The sequence below is a fragment of the Myxine glutinosa genome, chromosome 4 (genome assembly GCF_964187855.1).
Source record: "Myxine glutinosa chromosome 4, kmMyxGlut1.1, whole genome shotgun sequence".
In the NCBI taxonomy this organism is placed as follows: domain Eukaryota; kingdom Metazoa; phylum Chordata; class Myxini; order Myxiniformes; family Myxinidae; genus Myxine; species Myxine glutinosa.
This window is the reverse complement of record NC_136264.1, coordinates 61920951-61936882: the sequence shown is the minus strand read 5'-3', so window position 1 is coordinate 61936882 and position 15932 is coordinate 61920951. Positions and strand designations below refer to the sequence as shown.

At 40.8% G+C, this 15932-nt stretch overlaps 1 protein-coding gene across 1 annotated transcript in view; it reads right to left on the bottom strand.

Moving 5' to 3' along the window:
• The window catches only part of LOC137425858 (uncharacterized), a 156146-nt gene that overhangs the window by 87621 nt on the left and 52593 nt on the right, over positions 1-15932 (bottom strand). Inside the window, exons 21-26 of the mRNA XM_078775227.1 lie at positions 9017-9092; positions 7866-8033; positions 6315-6431; positions 2801-3046; positions 1036-1182; positions 633-820 (exon numbers count right to left, since the gene is read on the bottom strand). Of these exons, the coding sequence (XP_078631353.1) occupies positions 633-820; positions 1036-1182; positions 2801-3046; positions 6315-6431; positions 7866-8033; positions 9017-9092 (942 nt within the window). The remainder of the gene's footprint in view (positions 1-632; positions 821-1035; positions 1183-2800; positions 3047-6314; positions 6432-7865; positions 8034-9016; positions 9093-15932) is intronic.

The following is a 15932-nucleotide window of genomic DNA, read 5'->3' as shown; positions in this document are numbered from 1 at the left end:
TGTCACTGTACTCGCACGAGCAGATGGCGGAAGTGCCTGACCGCCAAGTGAAGTCCGAGCAACTCGCGGTCGAAGGTACTGTAACGGCGTTCGGGCGGGCGAAGCTGCCGGCTAAAGAACGCCAGCGGTTGCCAAGCTCCGTTTTAAAACTAATTAAAACCCCGGGGGGATTGTCACTGTACTCGCAAGCCGTTCGCCGTTCGCTTTGGCGTTGCGAATGGACCAAAACATTTCATGGACGAAACCATTTCATGTAAAGCGTTCGCCGTTCGCTTTGGCGTTGCGAATAGACCAAAACATTTCATAGACCAAACCATTTCATGTAAATAGAGGGGGGGATATAATTTTAGATATAGATATAGTACGGGCATGCCCTAGTTTTTTAAATTTCCATCCAGCCTCCATTTCCTTCTCTTCATCGTCATCGCACACTCTTCAGCCCTCTTATCTCTCTCCTATCCTAATGTCACCTATTTTCTGTTTTCTCAATCCAGATATTTTATTTTAGCTCAACCATCCACTTCTGCTGAATATCAGCTTCATAAAACACATCATGGCCCATCAGAGTTTTACTTCTACTTCCTAAAATTAGATTGACAGATATTAATGCAGAACTCTTTTATCAGCCTTACCTTGAAAATGGTGCCACCTTCTCCTGAAGTGGAAGAATATTCCTGCTCAAAGTCACAAGTTCCATTATTTTCACAGGAACACACCACGAGAGTCAAAACGAGCTGGCCAACGGCTTTGCTGTTATTTGCCACCACAATGGCAAACGTTGGTTCAATGGATGTGGGACGCCACATCAGCACACCATTTTCTGCAAAGCAAAGAGAAAAGAGGAATTGTTTTCATCACCAGGACTTTAAAAGTTCAGCTTCTGGTGATCGCCTCTGGATTTCGTATATGGCAGAGGAAACCAATCGGTGTGGAAATGTGAAATAAGCAAAGTATCAACAAAAATAATCTGCATAATTTATAACCTAAACATAGAGGAAAAAGCAATGTAAATTAATGAGGAGAAAACTTCCTCACCTGTGATGTTGATATCAGTGGAATTTGTGACCAACGTAAATATAACGTTCGCACCATCATCATCATCAGTTTGATATTGAACTTTGACCTCTTCATTCATGATACTGTAAAGTGTGCTGTCTCCAGTGACATTTGGTGGAAAAGTTCCTAATAATAAAAGAATATTGATGTTTCAACACAAAAGCAAAATATCACTTCAGATGTCCATTACACCAACAAGAATGTCGTGAAACAAAAGAAAGAAACACAAGCAACCCCGTGGGCCCCAAACCAAATTTTTGTTTAATTTATTTGTGGCTGTAACTTTTTTATTTTTAAATTCTTAGAATGGGGAAACAGTGAATAATTATTTCATTGATATGCCACTGTTTTCAACAATGGAAGCATGGCGACCTGGAGATATTTCACAAAAAAACGTATTTGTGTGAATAATTGTTTGCATTTGTGAAATGCTATTGGAATGAAAATAGGCATGGCTCACACTTGCTTTGTCTCGGCATTTGTCAATGTGAACAATGAATTTTTGATCCAAATTAATATAAATAAAAAAAATCAATGCAATATATTTTTATGTATATACAGTGCATTCAGAAAGTATTCAGACCCCTTCACTTTTTTCACATTTTGTTATTTTGCAAAAAATTTTTTGTAAAAAAAAGCTGAAATCGCTTAAATTCATTTTTTTGCCTTATCAATCTACACTCAATACCCCATAATGACAAAGAGAAAACATGATTTTAGAAAGTTTTGCAAATTTATTAAAAAGAAAAAACTGAAATATCACATGGACATAAGTATTCAGACGCTTTGCTATGACACTTGAAATTTAGCTCAGGTGCCTCCCATTTCTCTTGTTCATCTTTCAGATGTTTCTACACCTTGATTGGAGTCCACCTGTGGTAAATTCAATTGATTGGACATGATTTGGAAAGGCACACACCTGTCTATATAAGGTCTCACAGCTGACAATGCATATCAGAGCAAAAACCAAGCCATGCGGTCGAAGGAACTGTCTGCAGAGCTCAGACACAGGATTGTGTCGAGGCACAGATCTGGGGAAGGCTAAAAAAAAAATTCTGCCGCATTGAAGGTTCCCAAGAGCACAGTGGCCTCCATAATTCTTAAATGGAAGAAGTTTGGAACAACCAGGACTCTTCCTAGAGCTGGCCGCCCGGCCAAACTGAGCAATCGGGGGAGAAGGGCCTTGGTAAGAGAGGTGACCAAGAACCCGATGATCACTCTGGCTGAGCTCCAGAGATCCTGTGTGGAGATGGGAGAAACTTCCAGAAGGACAGAAGGTACTTACTTCCAGAAGGTACTTACTTTTTCCACATGCGAAATTTGCATTTATGTTTATTTAAATTATACAATGGACTACAAAATGTAAATGTTTCATGATATTTGTTATATTATATCACCTTTATCTATCAATATTGTTGAAATGAAGATCAAATAGCTGTATGTTGAAATATGTTGAAAAAGTCAAAACTTTACATGGGGTGTATTTACTTTTTCACGTGACTGTATATATATATATATATGTGTATATATATATTGACCCTGCACATGCCTGTGCCTTTGGTGTCTCATACTCATATGGTACGACTTCCAACTTTATGTGACAATTTATTTGGAAGGAAACGCAAAAAAATGACGCACAGACATTGGATCACGTACAATACATATCACGGAGGCTGTGACTTTGTCACTTTACAATTAAGCACAAGCTTACTGCATAGAGAAAGTGAAGGAATGAGTGACTTACTCAGAACAACTTTGGTTGATCTCAACTTCACCTTTGCTTCGTGTGTTGCTTTACCAAATGCTGTATTGTTTGTGGTTAGAATATCGTACAAGCAGGACTCGTCATCTCCACATTCTGCCTTTGCCTTCGCAATTTCATCTTCTGATTTACTTTTGAGCAAATCCTCCAAGAACACGGGCTCATAATCTAACTTGTGTTTGTTCTCTGATGGTTCCGTGAATATTGATTCTTCTGATTTGACTTCCCCTGCAATTCAGGAAAACAATACTTTTTTGGAAGAATGCATGGTTCATAAATACCTTGGGTCGATTATATATTGTATACATATATATATATATATACCTGGTACCTGGAATATATATATATATATATATATATATATATATATATATATATATATATATAGATATATATATCGTTACTTTAGCGAATGAGAAGGAAGAAGGAAATGGATAAAACAATTTATAACGAGAACGGCACTCGTGGACGTCACGACGTCGACCGATATGCCTCCACCCACATTATCACATATTATCGGACATACTTGTACCAAGTTTTGATTTAAATCCCTTCAGCTGTTTTCAAGTATCACAATTTTACCTGACAGGGCCGCTGACCTTTGATGCCAAAATCGAATCCAATTATCTTTACATCATTCTACATACGTGTACCACGTTTGACATGCATCCCTTCAGCCATTCTTAAGGCTATAGCGGTTACGAAAACCTATTACAAACTCTGACCGTTGACCGACACTGCACTTGTGGGAGATTGGGTTGCAGGAATTTAAGTTCAGTAATCTGTTGGTGTGGGTTTGTTTCCTATAAGTTGGTGTGGGTGTGGGACTGTGGGTTGATATATATATATATATATACTTGTACAAAGCCCGTAAAAAATGACGGGTTGGAACAGTTTTTGACGGTGCAGCCACGTGAGCACTGCGCATGTGAAAGTCTGAAGTCTGGGCCTCGTGTCAGGGGTGCTTTTATCTTTATTTGTTAGACATCCTACAGACATAAATGAACACTCGTTTTACTCTGCGCACATTGTACATCACGTGCAGCAAATTTCACCTCCCTGTGCCTTGTATTTATTGTGATTTAAAAAATACCGCTCAGTTTGCCTTGACCTTGAGGCTCAGTTTGCAAGCCACAGTCTACAATTCCAATGCAAGAGACATAATTACTCTTCATTTGGGTCTTCGGAGTCCTTTGGGTCTTTAAAGACCTTTAAAGATATTTGGGGTATTTAAAGATCTTTGGGGTATTTTGTGTCTTCGGGGTAATTTGGAGTCCACTGGGTTGTCAGGGTCTTTAAGGGGCTCCAGGGTCTTTTTGGCATTTTGGATTGTTTGGGTCTTTGGAGTCTTTAAGGGTCTATGGGGTATTTTGGGTCTTCGGGTCTTTTGGGGTATTTTGGGGTCTTTGGGTCCTCAGGATCTTTTGTGTCTTTTGGGTCTTCTGGTTCATCGGTGTATTTTGGGTCATTTGAGTCTTTTGGGTCATTTGAATCTTTTGCGTCCACGAGGTCTTTTGAGTCATTTGTGTATTTTGGATCCTCGATCTTGATATTTGGGGTATTTAAAGATCTTTGGGGTATTTTGTGTCTTAGGGGTAAATTTGGGGTCCACTGGGTTGTCAGGGTCTTTAAGGAGCTCCAGGGTCTTTTTGGTCTTTTGGATTGTTTGGGTCTTTGGAGTATTTAAGGGTCTATGGGGTATTTTGGGTCTTGGGGTCTTGTGGGGTCTTTGTGTCTTTTTGGTCTTTGGGCTCTTTTCGGTCTTTGGGGTATTTAAAGGTCTTTGTGGTATTTTGGGTCTTTAAGGGTCTTGGGGTCTTTTAGGTATTCGAAGTCTTTGGGAAATTTTGGGTCTTTAGTGTCTTTTGGGTTTTTGTGGTCTTTTGGATATTTAAGGGTCTTGGTGTCTTCGGGGTATTTTGGGTTTTCAGGGACTTGTTGGTCTTTAAAGTACTCTGGGTCATTTGGGTCCTTGGGGTCTTCAGGGTATTTTAGGGTCTGTGGGGAATTTTGGGTCTTCGGGGTGTTTTGGGTGTTTTAAAGTCATCAGGGTCTTTTGGGGTCTTCAGGTGTTTATGGGTTTTTGGGGTCTTTAAGTGTCTTCGGGGTCTTGAGAGTCTTCTTGGTCTTTTGGGTCTTTAAGGATCTTGGGGCCTTTTGGGGTTTTTGGGTCTTTAACAGTCTTCAGTGTCTTCAGGGTATTTTGGATGCTTGGGGCCCATTGGGTCTTCAGGTTCTTTTGTGTATTTGCGGTATTTTGGGTCTTCGGAGTCCTTGGGGTCTTCTGGTTCCTTTGGGTCATTTGGGGCCTCGGGATTGTTTGGGTCTTTTGGATCCTCGGGGTCTTTTGGGTCTTCCTGTTATTTTGGGTGTTTGGGGTCCATTGGGTCTTCAGGGTCTTTTCAGTCTTTTGGGTCTTTGGGGTCCTCAGGGTATTTAGGGTATTTTAGGTAATCATGGTCTTTAAGGTTTTTAACAGTGTTCAGGGTGTTTTGGGTCTACGAGGTATTTTGGGTGTTTGGGGTCCATTGGGTCTTCATGGTCTTTTCAGTCTTTTGGGTATTTGGGGTATTTTGGATCTTCTGAGTCCTTGGGGGTGTTTTGGGTCATCGGGGTTGTTTGGATGACCACTCTGATGGACGTTAAACTGGCGTCCCATCTTCCAACATTAGTTGATGGACATTAAATATCCCCACGGTGTCCTTCACAAAGAGTCGGCGAGCTATCGCCGGCACCCTGAACAAATTACAAATTCCTGCCAGAACGACTGCTGGGAAGGCAATGGCAACCAACCCAGTATAATCCTTGCTCAGAAAGCCGCTTTGGCGGCACCGACACTCACCGACGAGTCTGGTACATCAGATATCGAATATAAGTGACAACTTAATAATTAAAGGGAAATGAAAGCCGTTTAAAAAGGATCGACATGGACATATAGAGAGGAGTGGGGGAGGGAGCGGGATGTGAGGAGAGGGAGAGGGAGAGAGGGAATGGGGGAGGGAGCGGGATGTGAGGAGAGGGAGAGAGGGAATGGGGGAGGGAGCGGGATGTGAGGAGAGAGAGAGGGAGAGAGGGAATGGGGGAGGGAGCGGGATGTGAGGAGAGGGAGAGAGGGAATGGGGGAGGGAGCGGGATGTGAGGAGAGGGAGAGAGGGAATGGGGGAGGGAGCGGGATGTGAGGAGAGGGAGAGGGAGAGAGGGAGTGGGGGAGGGAGCGGGATGTGAGGAGAGGGAGAGAGGGAATGGGGGAGGGAGCGGGATGTGAGGAGAGGGAGAGGGAGAGAGGGAGTGGGGGAGGGAGCGGGATGTGAGGAGAGGGAGAGGGAGAGAGGGAGTGGGGGAGGGAGCGGGATGTGAGGAGAGGGAGAGGGAGAGGGAGTGGGGGATACTTTTACGAGCTTTTCCAGTCACTTGGGACAGGTCCTCTTCCCAGAGGAGTATTTTTATATTATGACCATTTGGTCACACTTTGAGGACAGCACAGCATATAACTCACAGGTCATGCCGAAATCAAAGAAAAGTGTCTTTTCATCTGGTGGGTCGTCACCAGAAAACGGAATTACTGTTCCATTCCGAGCAATGAAATCGTCTTGGCCATAATTGTTGAACAGCCCTAGAAAAGAGAAATAACACATTTATAAGATGCTGCTTTTCCTCCCTTTTGTGTATTTTATGAATCCCCATCCCACATAAAGAAAACTCAAACCTACAAACACAAATCTAGGAATGTGTTTCTAGGAATTCTAGGAAATCTAGGAATTCCACAAATCTAGGAATGTGTTTCTAGGAATTCTAGGAAATCTAGGAATTCCACAAATCTAGGAATGTGTTTCTAGGAATTCTAGGAAATCTAGGAATTCCACAAATCTAGGAATGTGTTTCTAGGAATTCTAGGAAATCTAGGAATTCCACAAATCTAGGAATGTGTTTCTAGGAATTCTAGGAAATCTAGGAATTCCACAAATCTAGGAATGTGTTTCTAGGAATTCTAGGAAATCTAGGAATTCCACAAATCTAGGAATGTGTTTCTAGGAATTCTAGGAAATCTAGGAATTCCACAAATCTAGGAATGTGTTTCTAGGAATTCTAGGAAATCTAGGAATTCCACAAATCTAGGAATGTGTTTCTAGGAATTCTAGGAAATCTAGGAATTCCACAAATCTAGGAATGTGCGTCACAATCCACAAATATCGTATGGGCTTGTCCGTTGTTTTCCGTGGTTTGAGGACAAAATAAAGGTTGACGACGATGACAACGACATTTCTTCATTGATATTTTACTTCTTTACTGATAGCTGCACATTAACTTTGTATTTTAATGCAGCAATTAAACACAATATAATTTCATGATGGACAAGTCAGGAGACGACGATGGTTCACGAGCGAGCGGTATTCAATGACAAAGGACGGAATATAACCGAACAGGCCCGGAAATGTCAAAACGAAGGTTGCTGACCTTGAAATGAGATAGAAAATAATGTATAATCAGTTATGACGTTAGTTAGCTGCACAATACCGAAAATTCGGTGAAAAATGAAATGAAAAAAATAAATAAATAAAATTTTAAATGAAAAAAAAAATGAAAAATTGAGCTCCGTGGGGCCAGACACGTGACATTGACCGAACCAAATATCGAAACCCCTGTCAGATTCCACCAAACCCCTCGGAGAAGATGTAGCTTGAACTCGATTACCCCCTAAAAAGACATCTTTTTCGGGCATGGCACCGCCCACAATGGGCGCAATACGCCCACTCTAGGCAGGACACAACTAGATCATGATATCAACCTCCCACCCAAGTTTCATCAAGATCGGATGCTATCATGGGGTAGTTATGCTGCGGACACCCACACACACACACACACACACACACACACACACACACACACACACACACACACACACACACACACACACACACACACACACACACACACACACACACACACGACGAATACAGTGGTCACTTGATAACTCGTGAACCAAAAACACATGACAAAATCAGCTTTCAATAATTCACCCAAAGGCTTTTCTTTGCAGTAAACGTACCGAGGAGGCCACAGGTTTGATTCTGGAATTCAATCGGGAGGCTCACGGTCAATTGTAAAGCTCCAAGTACAGCTGATACATTGATTGAAGCTCCGCTGGGAAATTCGGCGGACACTGTATTTGGCTCTGGCCTCGATAATTCCGTTTGGTTGAAAGTTACATTTTTACCTGAAAAAGGAGCCGAGCAAACACATATCGTTATCACAATGTTGCTGGAAACAAAGTAATGAAGTAATGTCAGAAATAACTTAGCAATGATTTTACAAGTTTTTACTTTGACGATGTATTTCCTTCCTGGGTGAATAACGTTGAAACAACGTAGAAAAAACGGTTTACAAAAACTTTACATAAACGTTGCATAAACGTTGCAGGAAAACGTTTCCGTAACGGTTTACTGAGGTATTGGCCAAACGTGGACACATTCTGTGAATTCAGTGATCAAGAGTTGAAATTTTGCATCAATAGTGTAAATAGAAAGTGTGGGTGGTTGACGTAATCTTTTTGACCTTCACCTAATTTTAAGGTCATGACATAAATATTAAGACATTTTAACTTTTTTTCATGATAACTTGACAAAGGTTTGTCCGATCAGAACGAAATTGCCCTCTCGATAGCCGAGAGGCAAGGCACATTTATGCTTAATTTCCATCATACCCCTACGAAGGTCATTGTCAAATGGCAGTCTGAAAAATATATAATGTGGTCATGGCGAAATAGCGCGAGCGGTCCAAAGAAAATAACGCGTTTTTTATCAACACTCAATTTTGCCAATGTGGAATCTCAAAGACAACTTGGCCTTCCAAGATGTTCTTGCATCATAATAGTAGACCTGCATTGAAGTTGTGCACCTGATATTTGGTGAGTGTCATTGACCTACTTTTGAAAGATGATAAAAAAAACAGTTGATGAAGATGAAAAAGACGGATTTCTTTGGCTGGAAGAACATGGGTGTTAATTTACAGAAACCCAAGACTCCTGGGGTAATTGATTAAGTGAGAGCTGATTGGTCCAATGCATAAAGATAAACCTTCAATAACATATATATATATACATTTAAAAAAAAAAAAAAAAAAAAAATATATATATATAATCTGTCAGGAACAGACAAGCATTCTATTTACACCATCTGTGAGATGTCAGCATTCATTCACCTGACAAATCCAGATACATTGGCTTTCCATTCAGTGAAATATTGACATTTTCCTCTCCAGAAAGTTTCCATTCCACCTGAAAAATAAATTAGTAAAAAAAATACTGATGCATCAAATCCCGACTTGCAAATATAAATATATAATTTACATTATTAAGTGCATGGAGATTATATACTTTATGGAAGCAATTGCAATGATTACTCATTGTGAATCGAAAGATGTGTAGTATGTGTTATAGCTTGCATGTTCAGTCAAGTGAAAAAGTAAGTGCACCCCATGTAAAGTTTTGACTTTTTCAACATATTTCAACATACAGCTATTTGATCTTCATTTCAACAATATTGATAGATAAAGGTGCTATAAAATAACAAATATCATGAAACATTTACATTTTGTAGTCCATTGTATAATTTAAATAAACATAAATGCAAATTTCGCATGTGGAAAAAGTAAGTACACCACTACATTTATCACTACTTCAAATACGTAAAATTATAATCAGTTGCACCAGCTCAGGTGCAAATGATTAGAACATCGTGAGAGGGGATCTTGGAGGAACCTGTCTTATTTAAACCTCAGACATTTCGTTTGGTTTGCTCTTTGTTGTTGAAGTGTGCGGCATCACCATGCCTAGAACAAAAGAGCTCTCTGAGGCCTTCAGAAAGAAGGTTATAGATGCCTACGAGTCTGGGAAGGGATTTAAAAAGACATCCAAACAATTTGAAATCAATCATTCGACTGTCCGGAAGATCATCTACAAGTGGAGAAGATTCCAAACAACTGCCAACTTGTTCAGGCCAGGCCGCCCCAGCAAGTTCAGCCAGAGAGCAGACCGCAAGACGCTGAAAGAAGTCTCTAAGAACCCCAGAATGTCATCACGGGACCTACAGGTAGCTCTTGCCACTGTTGATGTCAAAGTGCACGAGTCTACCATAAGAAAGAGGCTGCACAAATTTGATCTACATGGGAGGTGTGCCAGGAAGAAACCTTTGCTGTACAGAAAGAACATCAGGGCAAGACTAAAGTTTGCCAATGAACACCAAGGCAAAGACCAGCACTTCTGGAACAATGTGCTCTGGACAGAAGAGTCAAAGGTAGAGCTATTTGGCCACAGTACCAGAAGACATGTTTGGCAAAAACCAAAGACAGCATTTGACCACAAGAACCTGATACCAACTGCAAAGCATGGCGGTGGAAATATTATGGTTTGGGGCAGCTTTGCTGCATCAGGGCCTGGGCAGCTCACCATCGTAGAATGCACTATGAATTCTTCATTGTACCAGAGGGTGCTTGAGGATAATGTGAGGCCATCTGTCGGAAAGTTGAAGCTCAACCTCAGGTTGACCTTGCAACATGACAATGACCCTAAACATACCAGTAAATCCACCAAGGAATGGCTGAAAATAAAGAAATGGAGGGTTCTGGTATGGCCAAGTCAAAGCCCGGATCTAAAGCCCATCGAGATGTTGTGGGGGGACTTGAAACGAGCTGTGTATGCAAGAAACCCGTCAAACATCGCACAGCTGAAAGAATTCTGCATGGAGGAGTGGGCAAAAATTTCTCCCAGTCGATGTCAGAGACTGGTAGACAGTTATAAGAAACGCCTCCCCTTGGTTGTTTCTGCCAAAGGGGGCAATACCACCAATTAGAGCCAAGGGTGTACTTACTTTTTCCACATGCGAAAGTTGCATTTATGTTTATTTAAATTGTACAATGGACTACAAAATGTAAATGTTTCATGATATTTGTTATATTATATCACCTTTATCTATCAATATTGTTGAAATGAAGATCAAATAGCTGGATGTCGAAATATGTTGAAAAAGTCAAAATTTTACATGGGGTGTACTTATTTTTCACGTGACTGTATATGAGAAATACAATTTCCCTCTTCGGCACTCATCCTTCAGTAACCCGGCTTGTAAAATGCGAAATGAAAGACCAATCCAATTGAGTGAGATTTATGAAACATATTTAAATTTCATCAAAACAATATAAAGCCGATTGTATGAAGGTCCTGTGATGAAGCTGAGTCGATGGGCCGATCACTTTTCCATCGCAGACAAGTCGGTGCAATCTTTGTCTTCTACCTTTCTGGTCTTGACTTTCTGGTTTAACTTTATGGTTTAACTTTCTGGTCTTTCACTCCGTGCTCTTTTCATGCCCATTCTCTCCTCCTCCCTCTCACCCAGGGTTCTGCAGGACTCATGGGGTCCATCATAAACTCTCTTCTGGTAAGACTCCCAAATCCACAATCTCTGCTCACATTCACTCAGTTCTTCCTCTTCTTTCCTGCCTGTGGAACAAACTCTTACATTCTCTTCAATCTATCAAGAGAAGCATAAAGCGCCCCTCCCTATATATGGAACGGTTTTTCTATATGCAACTTTAAAATGGGGACTGAAAATTCATTTCTTGGCCTCTAATGGATGAAATTTGCTGCAAATTTCAAAAGTAAATAATACATCGAGGTAATGTATTCCAAATTCCCGTAATGTCCGTTTTCACACTCTTGCGTTTCATGCACGAAAACCCTCGAATAAACTTTAGTGTCTGTCAGACTGTCTGTCTGTCTGTCCTTCCGTCCGCCCGAAATGTGTTGGCGCTCATATCTCAAAGGCTATACATTGAAACTAGCTGAAACTTGGAATATACATCGGCCAGTACATCTAATTAATGGCTTTCAAAACAAATTCCACCTAAGTGCCATCGTTTTTGCTTGGCTCATAGGGGCGAACCCTAAAAAGTTGGACATCGAAAAATGTTGACACCGGTAGTAATCAATATAAAATGCATGCAATATAGCATGACTGATATACACATGCAATATATATATGTGACACACAGGGGAGTCCAGGGCTCCTGGTAGTTTGTTTACAGACTACACCACTTCCCCAATATGGGGTGGGGCACCCAAAATAAGTAATTCGAAGGCAATTCCCCAAAGGTAAGTGTTCAATTAACTGAACAAAGAGATTTCAAATTAATAGAATTTTTTTGAAAGTTTGGTAGGAGATCACAATACAACACTTTATTAAACATGAGAATATCCCAAATGATGAATAGCAGCCAAGTAATAAAACCTATCAAAAGAACAGCAGCTGACAGCACTGAACAAATATCCTTTTCACAAGTGATCAGGGGTTACCCAGAACACGGTGGAAACACTCCCCTGTACATCTTCGTCTGTCGGTTACATGCACACACCCACTGGTCCTGAACAGCCAGGAATTAACTGGAGTACAAAAACTCGAAAATACACTTCTTGAGCAGACGCACCCAAGCACAGCACCCTAGCTAGGTCAACCAGGAAGTACTATCGCAGAGGACCCGAGCCATAGTGGTCTCCCGATATGCCTGCACAGCTAGCTTATCAAGCCAAAAGGGACGGAACCAATATAATTTTCTCTGACGGTGACTAATGATTGGTCCCACAGGCTACATATACATAGCACACATACATATATATATATATATATATGAAACAATATACATAAAATATATACACACATATAATACAACATAGCAATGATTATACACATGATATACAATGCAATGCAATATATGGCCACTTACAGTGGCTATAGAAAATGAGGGACATTCTCAGGAAAAATTCCAGGGGCATTGAAAAGGCTCCTTTATATGGTATGTGCCATGTGGCAAACTAGAGAAAATGAAGGACATTCTTAGGAAAAATTCCAGGGGCATTGAAAAGGCCCCTTTATATGGTATGTGCCATGTGGCAAACTATAGAAAATGAAGGACATTCTTGGGAAAAATTCCAGGGTCATTGAAAAGGCCCCTTTATATGGTATGTGCCATGTGGCAAACTCGAGAAAATGAAGGACATTCTTGGGAAAAATTCCAGGGGCATTGAAAAGGCCCCTTTATATGGTATGTGCCATGTGGCAAACTATAGAAAATGAAGGACGTTCTTAGGAAAAATTCCAGGGGCATTGAAAAGGCCCCTTTATATGGTATGTGCCATGTGGCAAACTATAGAAAAGAAGGGATATTCCATGGATTGTAGAAAATGCCAAACAATAGAAAATAAGGGACATTCAAAAAATCTCGTGTGCATGCTGGACTACCCTTGTGTTCGTAGGAGGAACCATGTAATGCTCTAGAAAAGTTTATATAAAGGGGTGCCCTACATATATAGGCTAAAACCCATCAGTACGTAAAGTTTTCTGTGTACCTTGAAAAGGAAACACATAACATAATATGCATGTGTGTGATTAATTTATTTTAAAAATAATAAAGTTAGTATGTACTATGCACCAACCAATTGCAGAGATGTTGAGTGTGATGTATTCTTCAGGACAAGTGTTGGACAAGTGCGATGTGTGCACATATTAAAGGCAACAATTGGATTACATGTCAAAAGAATTGCACACATGTGCAGTGCAGCCAATTTTGCCAGTCCCTTTTGGATCATAATTGCACATTAAATAAACTTGCAAGTTTTGACATTGCAGACATATTGGACAAACGTGATAATTAGAGATGATGGATGAATTGTATATGTACAAGGCCTGCGCGATAATGGAAAAACCTATATCACGATAATGGACCTCTATCACGATTATCGTGATAATATAAATAATGTAATTCGCATCTTGAGAGCCATGCAGCACGCAATAACAATACACATAGAAACGACCTGAATACGCGGAGAGGTATGTGTGTTTGGTCGGACTCTATTTCATAATTCTGTTGCAATTTGTTTAAAGTCAAACCTCTTTTTCCCTGGAGGAAATTGCTTGCTCCGTTTGCCGAGTGACTGGACGAGCAGTTTGCAAAGTGCTTGATACGGAACGAGTGGCTTGGCAAGCGATATCAAGCTGCTTGCTAACAGAACACACTGAGGAAGCTGCTTGCCAATTGGGACATTTGAGGAGAAAGTCAAACATGATCATATTCAGACACTTAAAATATCGTCTTTGATGTGGAACGTCACGAATAATAAATGCCAAGCAATCCTATGTCGTGACAAAATTAGGATAGCCGGTCCTGAAGCTCACCTGGATCAGGAGCAACAGTCACTCAAACCACCCACAGACCCTGATATTTTTAATGCCTTGACCAAACTTTGGTACATCATGGACGATGAAGGTTGTGATGAAGTTTCATTGAAATGGTGTGTGTAGTTTCGAAGAAGAGAGCAAATACCTATTTTGGGGGGGGGGGGGGGGGGGGTCAAATCCTCCCCCTCCTCCTCGTAGACCCCTTAAATGAGTGCAGATTTCGATGTGCTAAATACACCTTCGTTAGCCATCAGGTATGAAGCTTGTGGCCAGGTTTAATCGAAATCGTGTATTTGGTTCAAGCGATAATGACTGAAGTGTTGACAGACTCACTGACTCACTGACTCACCTTCGGACACTACTCGAATGCATAAGCTCACAGGACTAAAGTGCAGGTCCGCACCCCGAATACGCTCCACCTCCTCAATATTTGAGATGATTTTGATTCAGTGCTTAACTTCACACACAGACAAAGCAAACTCAAACGGATCGCCGATTTCGACACTGGAAGCACCGCGGCGCCTTGAATTGTTACCTCCGTCACCAAAGGTGAATGGAGTTTATGTTTTCACCCGTCTGTTTGTTGCTTACCGAAAAAGATTCCGGCAAGTATGTTGGGTGGTTGGTTTGTCTGTCTGTCTGTTTGTCTGTTTGTGCGCAATACTACGTCTACATCATTGCACATAGCATCGCCATAATTCACGCACATATTTGCCTTGCCCTGGAATAGATTGTGCCCAATTTTTACCTCTCGAGAGGCTAGGCCCAAGGCCTCCATGGTGACGTCATAATTCGATAATTCGACAGGTACAACACTTCATCCAATCAAGATGCAATTTTTTGAGCGCCATGTCGGCATAAACTAGTGAAGAATTTTTTTTAATGATGACGTCATCGGTCACGTGTTCGGCTGCCATCTTGGAAAAAACGAAAAACTTTGCACCTCCATATGATCATATCTCCGAAAGTGCTGAATAGAAAACATTGAGACATGGTTCATTGTAAAGACCTCTCCATGGGGAATAAAATATGTTCATGATGACATCACAGTTGCCCCCATTATGACGTCATAATTCGACAAGCACAAAACATCTGATCAAGAAGAAATTTCTTGAGCATAATCTAGGAATAAATTAGTTCAGAAAACAAATAATGATGAAGTCATCGGTCACGTGGTTCGCCCGCCATATTTTTAATTCTGGCAAGTCCTCGGTCTCTGAACGATTTCTAGTCTGTTTGTCTGTTTGTGCGCAGTACTACGTTTACATCATTGCACATAGCATCGCCATACTTTACACACATATTTGTCTTGCCCTGGAATAGACTGTGCCCAATTTTTAACTCTCTCGGCCCAAGGCCTCCATTATGACGTCATAATTCGATAATTCGACAAGTACAAAACTTCATCCAATCAAGATGCAATTTTTTGAGCGCCATGTCGGCATAAAGTAGTGGAGAAAAAAATAATAATGATGACGTCTTCGGTCACGTGGTTCGGCCGCCATCTTGGAAAAACCAAAAAACGTTGCACCTCTATATCTCCGAAAGTGCTGAATAGAAAAAATTGAGACATGGCTCATTGTAAAGAACTCTCCATGTGGAATAAAATATGCTAATGATGATGTCATAGGTGCTTCCATTATGACATCATAATTCGACAAGTACAAAACTTCATCCGATCAAGATGAAATTTCTTGAGCATAATCTAGGAATAAATTAGTTTCGAAAACAAATGATCCAAAATGGCCGATTAAAAAAAAGTACATTCCGGCAAGTCCTCGGTCTCTGACCTATTTTTCATCTGTCTGTTTGTTTGTTTGTTTGCGAACAAAATAACTCAAAAGGTTGAGGACGGATTCGGACGAAATTAGGCAGAGATGTAGTGTATG